This window comes from Abrus precatorius, unplaced genomic scaffold (genome assembly GCF_003935025.1).
Source record: "Abrus precatorius isolate BTA unplaced genomic scaffold, Abrus_2018 Scaffold10, whole genome shotgun sequence".
NCBI classification, from domain to species: Eukaryota; Viridiplantae; Streptophyta; class Magnoliopsida; order Fabales; family Fabaceae; genus Abrus; species Abrus precatorius.
Window position 1 is genome coordinate 3,010,677 of NW_020874292.1, and position 15,069 is coordinate 3,025,745.

The 15,069-nt window shown below is 31.4% G+C and overlaps 1 protein-coding gene across 1 annotated transcript; it reads right to left on the bottom strand.

The window, feature by feature from the left end:
- Positions 1 to 5,344: 5,344 nt before the first annotated feature.
- LOC113847796 (elongator complex protein 3) lies at positions 5,345 to 9,950 on the bottom strand. Its single transcript, XM_027477084.1, has 9 exons — positions 9,405 to 9,950; positions 8,845 to 8,914; positions 8,574 to 8,746; positions 8,022 to 8,196; positions 7,508 to 7,674; positions 7,151 to 7,370; positions 6,913 to 7,017; positions 6,056 to 6,208; positions 5,345 to 5,807 (listed from the first exon to the last, which is right to left on the bottom strand). The coding sequence occupies exons 1-9, from the start codon at positions 9,872 to 9,874 to the stop codon at positions 5,649 to 5,651; spliced, it is 1,692 nt and encodes a 563-aa protein (XP_027332885.1). The 5' UTR covers positions 9,875 to 9,950; the 3' UTR covers positions 5,345 to 5,648.
- Positions 9,951 to 15,069: the final 5,119 nt, after the last annotated feature.

Here is a 15,069-nt window from a genome sequence, read left to right on the forward strand (position 1 = left end):
TTCGCTTAAGCTGATAAAACTCGCTTAAGCTAAAAAAATTTTGCTACATTTGTAAAAATCTAGCTTAAGCCCTACCAAAATTAGCTTAAGCTATTTAAATTTCGCTCAAGCTAATTACACTGCCTGAAACATGTGCTCTCTGTTTTACATTCGCTTGATAATAGTTAAATTCGCTAGTCGTGGCTTGAGCGAGGCGAAAATAGCTTAAGCTATTAAAGATTAGCTTAAGCGAAATAGGTGACTAAAAAACATGTCTCTCTAGTCCATTTTTGCTTCAAATTTTTCTTTTTCGCTTACGAGGGCTTAAGCGATTTTAAATTAGCTTAAGCCATATTTGGTAGCTTAAGCGAAATAGGTGACTGAAAAACATGCCTCTCTAGTCCATTTTCACTTCAAATTTTTCTTTTTCGCTTGGAAGGGCTTAAGCTACTTTGAATTTGCTTAAGCCTGATATGGTTGCTTAAGCGAATTTCGCTTAAAAGTCTGTTCTTCCTCGCTTAGGCACGTTTCTACGTGTTCAAGCCCTTTCCTTGGTCGCTTAAGCGAGTAAAACTCGCTTAAGCGAAAGGAAAACTGCAGCCTGCAGTTCTTGCCAGAACTGCAGGCGATCCGAATCCCTCAATTGGAAGCGTCTTCATTGGCTCCATCCTTATTCTCTTATCTCCCTCTTCAGGGTTAACTATGACATAGCCACAAGCATGTATTTCAAATTACTACGTTGCATACACAAAGAACCCACACAACACACAATTTGATTCCACCATCGTGCCCGCTTGGAGCTGCTTCAAAGTTAATAAAAAAAAAATAATAAGTGTCGATTTGTAAAGGACGACACTTAAAAAGGGATGTGGCAAAAAAATGTTCTAGACTAAAACAATATTTTGTAAATATCTTATTTTGATAACTTTTTTATTTTACCATATTTTGACAAAAAAAACTCTAAAACCAACATGTATGGAGACACGATATAGCACGTTGTTAAACTTATTTTTTGATTATTATAAAAATTATATAAAAATAATTTCTTTTATCTTTTTTATTTTGTTTTTTTTTTCATATCTATTCATTAAAAAAAAAACTAAGACACTATAAGGCATGTTGTTGGATTGAAGTGGCAGAGCGCATCAGAAATGGAGAGAGTTCTAAAATTGTTATATATATATGTATACTTTCAATATTAATCTATCTTAAATGTATTTTTTGTATTATTTTCTTTATGTTTTATTATCTATGCAAAAAATATTTTTCAATTTTTTTTCTATTATTACGGTATATTATAATGATGTTGACTCTTTTTTATACGCGGCAAACAAAAATTCAATGTGACAAATTTAAATTGTCTTTTGGTCCTTTAATTAATTACTTTTCAAGCAATCATTGATGGTGTATAATAAGTCTATTTGGATGTTAATTGAGCTTAATTCTATAATTTTAATAAAGTTTTGAGATGTTGGGCCTTTAATAGACTTATATGAATTATTTGCTTAATTCACAAATTTTTCTACATTGTCACCTTTCCTCCTTGTGCAGGTAATATTTAGAGCTTTAAATATTGGATTGGGGCGATATTGGTAGCTCTGGAAACAGAGATCTACAATTTCTTCTTAACTCTTGTTAGCTAATTCAATCAGATTCAGAGTCAAATCTAGGCTCAAAGTTGGACTCGAGTTGTTGTCGAACAACAAGATCCTCTTTTACTTAAATAGACATATCTAATTCAATTTAGGCCTAAATTAAGCAAAGTATATGTTGTTGGAAAGCTTGTTCAAAGGGCTTATAATTGAGCTAGGGGTAGCTTAGGAGTTTCACTTGTTTCATATAGTTATTTTAGGATTTAGGAAAAATTCAAAAAGACACTTGAGATTCATTAATTCTATTTACACTTTTCTTGCTCTTGAAAGAGCTTTCTTTCTCTCAAACCTTTGGCATATTTTGGATTTTGTACTTCCATAGAGATAGCCACGAGAGACTAATTTTTGCATTCAACTTAGGGATTCCTTATTGCATTGGTTTGATTATAAGGTTTTACACTTGAATTCGGATTTTGATTTTCTCTCCTTTTGATTCTAAGCTTGTTTTGAATTGAACTTGATTGAGTTTGATTAATCTGATCTAATCAGAGCATAACCTTAACGATTCAAAATTTGCCTAATTAATTTTGAATTGATCAATTTAGATTTAATTGGGTTTAAGTAGAGATTTAACTTACAAATCTATGATCAAGGTTAATCGTATAGGATTTAAATTGGTTTACCTAACATTAATTTTCTAATTGTTAATTAATGTATGTACATTGATTAAATGCGTAAAGATGTTCATGAGAATAATCCAAGATTAACAAAATTGGAATCGAATCACATATATACCGAAATTTGTAATGAATTGAACCATTGCATAAGAATTCCTTTGGTTGAACTTTGTGAATTGATTAATCTAAAACAATTCTTATTTTGCCCTTTTTTTGTGAATTAACCTATGTTGCATGACAAAATTTCCCAAACATATCTCTCCTAATTGTATTTGAAAATATAATTGTTCTTTGAAATTCGACGTAGGTTACACTATATATTACATTTTTTTTAGTACCTAGTTCATTTGGCTACGAATGCGACTTCATAGATCATCCTTATAAAAGAATCTTTTTTTGTATTTTAATCCTTATATGTAAAAAATAATTGTATATCAATCTTTATATGAAAAATTATTTTTAATTTCATCTATATTATGGTGAGAATTTCATATTAATGCAAGTGATATTTTCTCATCATTTTTAGAGGAGTATTATAGATTCATCAAATAAGTCTCATATTTTGCTTCATAGTTTTTTTTACGTCCAACTTAATATTTTGATTCGTCTTTACATGAACACTACTTCCAACATTTTCATCTATTGTATCACTACTTGTGTGCTCTATCATAATTTTCATCCATTTTTCTATCATCCTTATCCTAATATCTCAAATCTCAACCATGTCTCTTGAGTCATGCCCAAAGTTTAGAACTTTCTTCCTTTATATCATTAGTACATTTGTAAGAAAATCAAAATCACTTTTTAAATCATCACTATCATCATCATAATTTTTATTTATTTTTGTATTCACAAATTGACTATCTTAAAAAAATAGCATAGGAATAAAGATAATAGGAGAAATGATGAGAATTATTATGCGAATATGATGGAGCAAACAAGTACTGAATTTTAAGATGAAAATATTGGAAGCTATATTTATACAAAGATGAATCAAGATATGAAGTCTTCTCAAAATGATTCTTGCACAAGTTTAAAGTAAAGAGACATTAGTTTGTATAAAAAAGTTCAACATCATGAATTAAAAATGTATAAACCAGAGTTTGAATTTTTTTAAAAATCAAAAATAATCCTTTAAAGATGATAAAAAAAATGTCATTTAACATTAATATAAAAATGTCAGCATAATAGTAAACATGAAATTAAAAAAAAATCTATACGGACTAAATTACATAAAAAAGTTATTGTCTAGAAACTAAAAGACAATTTAAATTTATAATACTGAATAGTTGTTTGTCATGTAGAAGAGAAGAAGTCAAAGTCGTTATAACATACTGTAACCACAAAGACAAAATTAAAAATAATTTTTGTACAAAGACTGATATATAAATTTTTACCTATGAAAAATAAATTATAAAAAAAATATTTTATACAAATTAAAATACCATTTATCTCTAAAATTATATATAACTAAGATAAATTATATATAACAAAATAAATATTTATTATGATGAATTGTGATGCATTTGTATCGCATCCCATGAGCATGTCACATTAAAAAAAAAATGTTTTACACTTCACAACTTGACACACAATAACATGTGACGCATGTACATGATATGCTACATTCTCCATCACCGTGACATTTTCAAAATGTCAGTGTGACACAATAACATGTTTTTGCATTAACTTTTTTTTTTTTTTGGTGTTCAATACTTGTTTTAATGAAAAGCTTTTTTTACCGGCACAGAATGTTAACGTGACACATGAACTAATGACTTACATATATGTCAACAAAATTAAATCAATTCATGTCTAGTTGTCATTCATTTCTTATGAAAATTGTTAATCTCAACGTTCAAGCATCATTGGCTATGGCATCAAACTAGAAAACTCATTTTAAAATAAAAAATGTCAAACGTGTATATTATAGTGAGTGACGCCTTTCATTTATGCAACACATTGGGGGTGTGCAGAATATGATATACTTCAGTAATATTACATATTTGTGGAACACAATGCAAATAAGTTACATCATAGCAATGAGCCTCCTCACATCTTGCAATGGAGTCATATTTTAGTTACGTGCTACATTGATGTCTCATCTTATCATATGGCAATATTTTGTGTTATACACATTATTATTAAGATACACTTATTATATTATGTTTACAAAATTATCTCACTAAATTTAAACATATATCATTTTGGAATTTAAATTTTGTATCATTTTAGTAAAAACAAACGACAGTACATAGTGATTAAAAACTATTCCCAATTATTTTGAATATTAAAGAAGCGTGAGCCATTAATGTTAGGGTATTTTCAACAAACTATAGTTCGTCATTCAAATTCAAATGGTAGTTTAGTTTGGGGTAATTTATCGTTTCCTCACCAAGGTATCAATGTAAATTGTATCTAATGTTGATATTGCTAAAATTTACATTTGAGACAAAAATGTTTAGATAAAAATAAAATTATTACAAGTTGATTTATGAAAAAATTAATTTTATTATTGTAGTCAACTACATATTTAGCTAAATATGAGCCTAGAAAAATTTAAACAATTCTCACTTTACAATCTATCTTTTAAAGTTGAATTAGACTTCTAGTCCAAATTCAGCGATCCAATATTCGGTCATCTTTGACGTGAAAAATAAAAAAATTGATCCCCACAACCCAATATAATTAACCTGGTCTAGTAAAAGTTACCTGGTCCTGCAGCTCTTATAGTTCAATATTAAAAAATAAATCAATTCAATCTTACGTCATCTAAAGATATGATCAAATCAGAACTTATAAAAGTTAAATCCATCAAACTTTTAAGATTAAGACATGGGTCCAAATTCAACATTTTCAAAGTCTAGTCCATCCAAGAATTCATCAAGGCAGCAACGATAGTGCTTCCCACCTCATTCATTATCTAAAACGATTTTTAAGAAGAAAATTAATATCACAGATCAAATTTTTATAAGAATAATATACAAGTTTAGTTATGCTTTATAATGATTAATACATCTAAATAATACATGTTACTTATAATTTTTTTAGTTGTGGCGGCTCCGGAAGGGGTTCCGAGAACGAGAGTAATTTAATAGCAACATTCCTAAATTGACAAACTCGCATAACCCGTACGGGCTACACGAGCAAGATGCCAGGTAAAGTAAGAGATGGTAGTGCATTCGATGATGCAACTTCAAGTGGAACCTACCAAAAATAGGTATCCGATATATTAAATCTCATAAGAAAACTGGTGAATTATGGAAACTAGTCTAGCTAAGAGAGAATTGGGGGAGGGAGTCAGGAAACCTATGTGCATAAATGAATGCCTAAGGATAGGCATCAAACATATCATTAACTCATGCTGCAAAATTACACAACAAATAAATATAATTAGTTATTACACTAGATATTTCACCATGTAAGGTCCTTCAAGCTCATATCCCAGTTTCCTGTAATAATGACGTGTGCCAACCCCTGAAATTACAGCCATTTTAGTTGATCTGTGTTCTCTGCTAGCAATACGCTCTGCCTCCTCCATTAGAAGTGTACCGTAACCCTGTTAACATTAATTTTGGTCCAATGTAGGTCAAGTAAAAGACTAGAGAAGACATGTTAAAAGCCAAAGTAAGACTATCAGCGTGTATCTTTTTCTCATATATTATACATGGCTAAAGAATTTTATGTCCACTAACAGCCTGGCAGCTTCCAGAATTACAAAAAAATCAAATTTAATCACATTTTTTCATCATTTGAAAATTTCTATTCGCAATGCATGTAATCTCTTTATTAGCATGACAGTATTACCTGATGTTGTAGCTTGTCAGCATCCCGTCCGTGGACTGGTACAGCAGTTCCATAGACGTGGAGTTCACGAACAATAGAACACTTCCCCATAAGCTCAGGACAAGTAGTGTTACGGCCACATTTTCGCAGTCGCAACAGACCAACAAGGATATCCTGTTTATGAGAAGAGAGTACAAACAAGGTCATTGCTATGTTTCAGCAACAGAAATTTTTTTACACAAAATAAAGAACATGTTGAGGCATATCCCTCTTGATTCACAATTAAAGGAAAAATATGCATAAGAGGAACACAGCCAGCTTTGAACTACAATTGTATTTCACAATTTTTAGTGCAGATTCTGCAGAATAGATTAGAATTGTTTTTTTTTTTAATACATGGATTTGGATGATAATTATGTTATTTAAGATATTGTCCTAGTTTGTTTGGCTTTTGTTAACCCTTCATAAGGGATTTTCTAGACTAAAAAAAAGCAGATATTTGAGATTTATCTTTTGATTAGATATCTACTCTTTAAGAAATTTATATTAAGATTATGCATCTAATTAGGTTTTATCTAGGACTTCTATCCATGCTTTTTATTAACTTTGGATTATAAAAACCATTTAGGTGCCTAATGTAATTTAGGCTTTTGCATAATTGACATTTCCTTTAGTTTGAGAGTATGAGTTGGAGGAACACACCCTAAAAGAGCACTATAGGTTTATCAGGGTACACTGCTAATAGGCACGCTCTGGGTTACCCATCCTAAATCACACTTTACATGGGGGTCGAAGATGGAAATATTTGAAGACTGTATGTGTGTAAGCATAAGAATAGGCACTGGCAACAGAGTAAGAGGGAAGAGAGATCAAATTACCTGTCGTGTATCTTCATACGATAGAAATGTTTCCCAACCCTCATTTGCCATGTAATCACGACGAACAAGTTCCACCTCTTCTGGCCTAATTTGGTGGTGAATATCCTACAAAGAAATACAAAATGTTTGTTGGTGCTTCAAAAACATATTTAGTGAAAAAAATTTGTCTACTGAATTTTAAAGTCTTGCTATCTTTGTTACATCAAAGTTCCAAATGAAGATGTTTCTATATAATAACCTGGATTCCGGCTTCTCTAGTTCGAACATCACGACATTTCAATCCCAGGTCTTCCATTCGAGCTAATGCTAGCTCCCTCAGGTTCCCCTTCTCAACCCCAGAGGTAACCAGAGGCATGGGAATATCCCGCTGAACTCTATATACACGTGTCCATGGAGGTACCATTGCAAGGATTCTTGCTATGATGTCCACAAGTTGCTCAGGTGGATAATTTCTATACCTACAATCATATCAATAATATTTTTTTTATTTCCACAGGCCATTTAAAAAAAATCCTAATGAATATTAAGATAGAGTTTAAAGATTGAAGTGTTTGAGGAAAAAGTAGTTAAAGAATACAAAATATTTGATAAATACCGGCCAGTTTTCCAGAGCTCATAAAGCCCAGTTCCACGTATCACAAGAGTAGGATATATTTTAAGCCCATCTGCTCTAAACAAGGGGCTCTCAAAAAACTCCCGGAAACTTTCCATGTCCCTCTCAACACCGACATTTGGAAGATCGGGCATCATGTGAGCAACAACCTAAAGCAAAAGCCAAAAAAATTAAACATACACCAAATGACAAGAAGAGTAAGTTTGACACATTCATGACTAACCTACTCCAAATTTTATAGGAATACCACTAGGGGAACAAAAACCTAGAAAATTGGCTAATTATACTGAAATCTATCTAAATCTTCTTCTAGTCTGGAAAAATATGATGAGGCAGCACACCAGGCATGAAGTTTATTGAAAATTTGAATGCATGGATCTGTATCAAAAAATTTTTAGATACAAAGATGCAACAAAAGAGACACATAAGAGAACCAGATTGTCAGGACGAAGCTGTGTCTTCTATTGAAAAATACAGATCAGATTAGAGAAAAAACCTTGAAACCAGCATCTTTAGCCAAGCAAAAACAATCAGCTACGGCAGCTACAGTGTGCCCTCTATTAGTGTCACGGGCAACATCCTCATAAGTGCTTTGGACTCCAATCTCCAGTCGTGTACAACCATAAGAAAGCATTTGTCGCAAGTGAGGCCCAAGACAATAATCTGGCCTCCTGATAAATTTAAGAAGTGCAAAACTTGATAAGCTCATCATAAATGTGTTAACCCACACTATTGCCATGTTAATTCCACAGAAGGTTTCAATTAACATAATTATAAATATGCTCAAACAAAAAATGCAGAAACATCCCAGAAATTTCATAACTAAACCAATTTACATCACAGTGATAACTTTTCATAATGTATAAAGTATATCTTTAACACTGTCACAAGAGTTGCTGATCTACAAACAAAGGATACATTATTTTTATTGACCAAAAAACAAAAGGAAAGAGTCTAACACATTCATTTACAACTGTACATGACCAATGGTCCAATGCTAAGAACTTAAACATATGTTGTAAATGTAAATACTTAGATGGCAACTTACGTTTCAATTGTCATGCCAATACACTTGGTTGAACTATGCTCAGAGTACGCCACTGCCTCTTCCACATTGGCAGACGTGTGTCCAGACAAAGCATCATGAAGATTTCTTATGAAGTAATCACGGTAATCAGCTGGAAGTGACATGAAAGTACCACCCATTAAGATGAACTCAACCTGACAACAATAATCACAATTACAAGGACATTACGCACTACATCTACACATATTTTAGGCACTTGAAACATTCAACAGACAAAATTTGAGCCCCAAACCTTGTCTACACTGTGACCCAAACGCTTAAGCTGATCTATCCTGCTTCTTGCTTGGACATATGGATTATACCTAAACCCAGGGTAGCAATTACATTGTTTATAAAAATCAGCACAACACAATCTAAATCCTTCAAAGGATCACAATAAACAATAAATAAATAAGTAAACACCACCACAATAACCTAACAAACAAAGTGATTAACAAGTCATTGTATTTACAAACCTACTAGCATAACCATCAATATTTGTAATTTATATCTGAAAAATAGTCCAATCGGTCTTCAGGCCTTAATGATATAATTTATGTCTAATATCCTTGAATATGTATTTTCCATTTAGTCTTAAAGTCACAAACTTCAGGAACTAATTTAACCGATGCAAACCACGCCTAATGCTTCTAAATGTGTATTTCACAACCCGAATTTACCATAACAACGAAATACACAAAGAACAAATAATTTGACCGACGAAATAAACTTTTATGTAACTATCATTGTATTTCGAAACAACTTCAACTATTCCCTCTTAACATTCTCGTTTATCCTAACACGAAACCGTACCTTGCACGAATCGCACGCATACTCGTTGGTTCGTAACCGGTGTAAGACTGAGTACTGTACTCGAAATCGGAGTCAGGACCACCGGGACAGTACACGCAAATGTTGCCAGTGGTGGCGATGTGAGGGCAACGGTGAGGCTTGGACATGACGGCGACGACGGCGATTCCGGAGGCGGTTCGGACGGGTTTGGCTCGGAGCTTGGGGAGGAGGGTTTGGCGTTCGGAGTCGGGGAGAGCGGCGATCATCTCGACGAGCTTGGGGGCGCGTGAGAGGCCGTACTTGCGGCACGCGGCGGATTTAAGCGCGTTGAGATCGACGTTTTGGCCTTTGTGAGAGAGGTCGACCATCGAGTTGACGATCTCCGCGATAGCTCGCACACGCGCTTCCTCCTCGCTGAGACCGTGGGCTTCGAACCCTCCCCTGCCCGGCCGTGGGGCCTTTCTCCCCTCCGCCACCGCTGCAGCCGCCATACGCAACAACAATAACAACAACAAACACCACTGGATGCAAAAAAACCCCCCAAAACAAACTGATCCTGCCTCGTTTAGACGTGTTGAGGTTTTAGCGATTTCAAATGTTAATAACACTTTTTATTAAGGAATTAAAATTTAAAAAAAAATTAAAACTATAATTAGCGAACCTTTATTTTAATATAATTTTTAATAACTTTTAAACTTTTAATTAATACAATCAAGATATTATTTAATAAGATTTTTTACAATTCGTGATTCAATAGTATTAGTTTATCAAAATTTATTCTCTATTTCTCTCGTGTCACTTTTTATGAGTTTATTTTAAACTATTAAATAGCACTCTCTTAAAAGTGACTTCTTTTTAAATTATGTATTAAAAATTTAAGATTTTTTTAAATAAATTATATATTGAATTTATAATTTAAATATTTTTTTATCTATATTCATCTTTTTTAAATAATTAGATAAAACTAAAATATAATATCATACATATTTTTTTATTCTTTAATCAAATTAATTTTTTATGTAGCATTTTATTTTGGTGACTATTTTAATGCATAAATTATTGAGATTAAACTATAACTTTAATATAAAAAAAAAAACTTGTTATGAATGATACACAAATTTGTATGAATTTTGTGTGAAACTAATAAAGGAAGAATGTAGACTTTTTTTTTTGTATTTTTTATTTTATAACTTAGTTTTGAAAATTGTTAATATAAAATAGTTTAATCTTTAAAATTTTAAAATATTTTTTATAGTCTTTGATATTTGTTTTTGTCAATCACTTGAGTTTTTTTGAATCATATAATGTTAAGATATAGTAATAGAATGCTTAACACATTGTCAAGTGACAAGTATGAATGCTAAAATGACAATAAAGAAATTAACTATGTCATTTCTTCTTTTATTTTCACCACTTTATCTAGTAATATTGGTTGGCTTTCTTTCCATCATTTTTTGTTACTTATCTACATCACTTATAATTTTAATATTGATACACTTTTAATGGTAACTAATAATAATAGAAGTTTGATTGTAACTTCATCTTTTAAGGTCATCACTATTGCAATACAAAGGACAAAGTGCTAGTGTTTGTTATCGTGGGTTGAAAAAATTGTTAGAGTATCACAAATAAAAGCTAATCCTACTAGATTGTTTTTTATATGTTTTAAATATTGGTAAATATAATGGTTATTTGTGTGAATAAACATGATTTAAAGTTGTCTTGAGATGCAATTTTTGTGTAATTTATGTTCTTACACATTGACTATTGATTATTTTGCATATGTTGATATTAATCTTAATGTTAGTCAAGTAACCTTTCCTCTTAAAAATGTAGTGGGTGTTGATAAATAATGTAAGAAGAAATTGACTACTAAAATTAGATAATTAAAGGTTTAAATTAGAGAATTAATTTTTTTATCAGGTTGTTATGTTTTTTAATATGTATTGATATGGTAATTAAATTTATAATTTGTGTAAAAGATTAGATTGTAAGTTGTTAAATATGAGAGAATGATATATTTTGCTTTAACTAATAAAGATTAGTTACCGTCTATAATTTGAATTGGTTTACATTTTAAATTTTTTGTGATGTAAAAAATTTAAAACTTATATTAAACCTAAAACATATTTACAATAATAATAAGTCACAATATATAAGAATTATATTATCTCCGAGAGACATAATTGAAGCTACATTATTTTGGTGAAATCCAAAACTTTCCAATTTCTTTAAATTAAATAAATAAATACAAGTCAAACTCTTGGATGTTCAAATTATACAATATTATACATTCAAAACAATAAAAACAAGTAACATTTTCACTACAACTTAGTCTTTAATCCAAGTGTGGCATGAATTGTTATTTTTCTAAAGAATTATTTATTGAACAAGCTAGTGAATTTTAGTGGAGTGAAATTGAAATATTTGTAAAAGAAAATCTCAACCTAATAGTTAGTTCCATTGTTGCTCTAATGTATAAAAATTAGAATAAAAAATTGCCCTAAGCAACTTTGTAATAGAAAAATGGCTATGTTGATTTATATAAATAAAAATAAAAATGAATCCTCCATCTAATTAAAGTTCTTGCAAGTGAGTATGCATTTTGTTTAAAACAAATTAGGATTTTTTTACTAAAATATAAGGAAAATGTGCATGTTTAATACATCTGTATTTATTGAATTAAGACTCGAACTCAATATTATATGTTAAGTTACAATAACTTTCTACCAATTGATCCACTTATTTGATGGCTAAAGTACTTCTTTTAACATACTTTGGTCTATTTTTAAAAAATTAAAATAATTTTAAAATACGATCACTTTATGAAATAAATATTTGGCTTAATTATGTTTTTAATTCTCATAAATGTAAGTCGTATTGTAATAAGTCCCTATAAATTTTTTTTTAAAGATGTAGTCCCTAAAAAGTTAGAAATTTAAGATTTAACACCTTCCATTAATTACATCTTTGTTAAGTACTTAACTAGTTGACGGAGAGTTAATTCAGCACTTCACGTAGTATGTCACGTTATTTATTTATTTTATTTAAAATTAAATTTGCAAATAAGTTTGTGAATCTATTTTATATAATTGCATAAAAGTCCTTTTTTCTTCCTCTTTCCCTTATCCTTCTTCATACCTTTCAGACATCTCTCCTCTACCCTTATCCCTCTCTTTTCTCTCACCTCCACTCCCTCCCCTTCTGCCTCCTCACACCACTATTCTTCCCCTTCCCCCACATTCCCTCTCTTTTCCCTCACCTCTTTCTCTTCCTCACACTCTCATCTACACCATTCTTCTCCCCTACCCACTTCCATTTTCCTAATCCACACCACCTTTCTCTCTCACCCACTTCCATTCTTCCATCCACACCACTCTCCTCTTCCACTCCTTCTCCCTCTAATACCCACATTCTCACCCCATCTACACCACCCCTTCTCATTCTCTTATCCGCACCACTGTTTCCTCTTTCCCACACTTCTCTCCTTGCAACACTTTCTTTTTACCACACCCATCTCCCTTCAACACCCGCATCTGCACCACCCCTCTCCTCCACCCACTTCCATTCTCCCATCCGCACCTTTCTTCTTTCCTAACCCTTTCCATTCCTTTATCTGCATCATCCATTTTCCCTTCCATTTTCCCTACCCTTTCTCCACATCCTTCTCCCTCCAACACCCACGCTCCTATTTCTCTACAACACTACACCCATTCCTCACATTTGCACCACTTTTTTTCCTTTCCCCTTCTCCACATCCCTTTCTCTCCAATACCCACACTCTTACTACCATCCGTACCATCCCTTCCCATTCTCTTATCCGCACCATCCTTTCTTCTTCCCCACACCCCGCTCTCTCTTTTTCATTTCTTACAAATCTGAACTCCTACAAAACCAGACAAAATCTGACACATTGAACTTCTCCACTAGCTTAACAATATCCACAACCATCTTCTTCATATTCGTCACGTCACTAACATTCTCATGGCAAGTTCGACTCATAGTCATCCTTGAAATAACACTATTCATAAGCGTAAAGAGTTTCGCATCAACATCAACTTCCAAAAGCTTCCATAGGGAGTGAAGAGGAACCGTAGGATAAGAGGTGAATCACAAAGCGGTTAGAGAATGAGGGTTCATGCATTTTGAGGAAGTGTTTGACAATTTTGAGGGTCGAAACGATGACATAGTAGAGGGAACTAAGGGAGAGTTAAATGATGTGACCATAGCAAGTGGAGAAAGCGTGGAAGCTTTGGTGGGATAAGTGAGAAATGAGATGAAAACAACAAAGGGGAGGAGGAAGAGGGAAGGAAGAAGGGGTGTTGTAAGGGGGTTGTGGGAGAGGGGAAGAGAGGGATTGCGAAGAAGAAAGAAAAAAAGTTAGAGGAACTTTTATGAAGTTATGTAAAATATGTTTAGGAATTTATTTATAAATATTAATTTAAATAAAAAATAATAAATAACGTGAGATGCCACATAGGCTGTGATTGAGCCTCGAGATGGCTACGTGGAGTGCTGAGATGAGTTTCCGTCAGTCAACTTAACACTTAACAGAGAGGAGGTTAACAACAAGAACTAAATTATAAATTTTTAACTTTTTAGAGACTACATCATAACAAAAAATTTTATAGGAACTTATCACAAAACAACCTATATTTATAGGGATCAAAAACTTAATTAAACTTAAATATTTTGACCTTTTAAAAAATGACCAATTAGAGAAGGTATGATTGAAATAATTTATCACTAGCATTTTTCATTTTAGATTTTATGTTAATTAATTACATAAAACTCACCTATACTTTTTGTAGATCCAAAAGATATATTTGAGATAAATGAAAAAGATAAAAATGAATATGAATGAAATTAAACAAAATATAATTGTATTTAGATAGATTGAAATGTATAAAAATAATAATATACTTGAAATATTAAAAAGTAATTTATCCTTAAAAAGTTCTTGCCAAACTTTGGGACCTTGTGACATTTGATGACTCATGCTACTTTTAATGACTTTGAAGATAGAAAATAAAAATGATGAGCTCTACTAAAATAATTGAATTTTAGTCATTATTTTTAATGAATCCAAATTTAGAAAATAAATTAAAATTTTTATATTTCAATCTAGTCTACTTTCGGTTCATTATTCTTTAATCTATCATTAATAATCATTATGACTTTAAGCATGTGACACATATTAACGTGTAAAATTTATTTTTTAATATTTTTAGTGTTAAACTATTTCTTTTTTATAACATTCGTATTGAACATCTATGTTAAGTTTTTTACATGGAAAAACTTCTATATCAATTATTATTTTTCACATGTGATGGTAGTAGGTACATGGGGTAATATTACGTTATTAGAGTTTGGCATCCTTAAACATACATTTAGTCATTTAGTCTAGTATTTTTCTTTTTTATTCTTCCTTACTCACTTTAGAATTAGAAAAAATATTCAACCAAATATACTATAAATTATTAATCACATGTTGCATGTATTTGTATAAAACAAATGTTTTATTTTTCAAATTCAAAATAACAAAAGTGAAACCCACTGCATGTAAGCATAATATTAACATGCCACGGGACCATGTATATAATATTCAATAATAAATCAATATTAATTGAAAACCACATTGTGGTATCTGTATAAAAAAATGTGTATTAATAAAAATTCACCTTCA

What these genes read in the sequence shown, in the direction of transcription:
- LOC113847796 (XM_027477084.1), bottom strand. Translation starts at nt 9,874, where the DNA reads ATGGCGGCTGCAGCGGTGGCGGAGGGGAGAAAGGCCCCACGGCCGGGC. An exon ending in ATGCGTGCGATTCGTGCAAG is followed by an intron (nt 8,915 to 9,404) that starts GTACGGTTTCGT and finishes CCCTGGGTTTAG; the next exon opens with GTATAATCCATATGTCCAAG. An exon ending in ATTGGCATGACAATTGAAAC is followed by an intron (nt 8,197 to 8,573) that starts GTAAGTTGCCAT and finishes TAAATTTATCAG; the next exon opens with GAGGCCAGATTATTGTCTTG.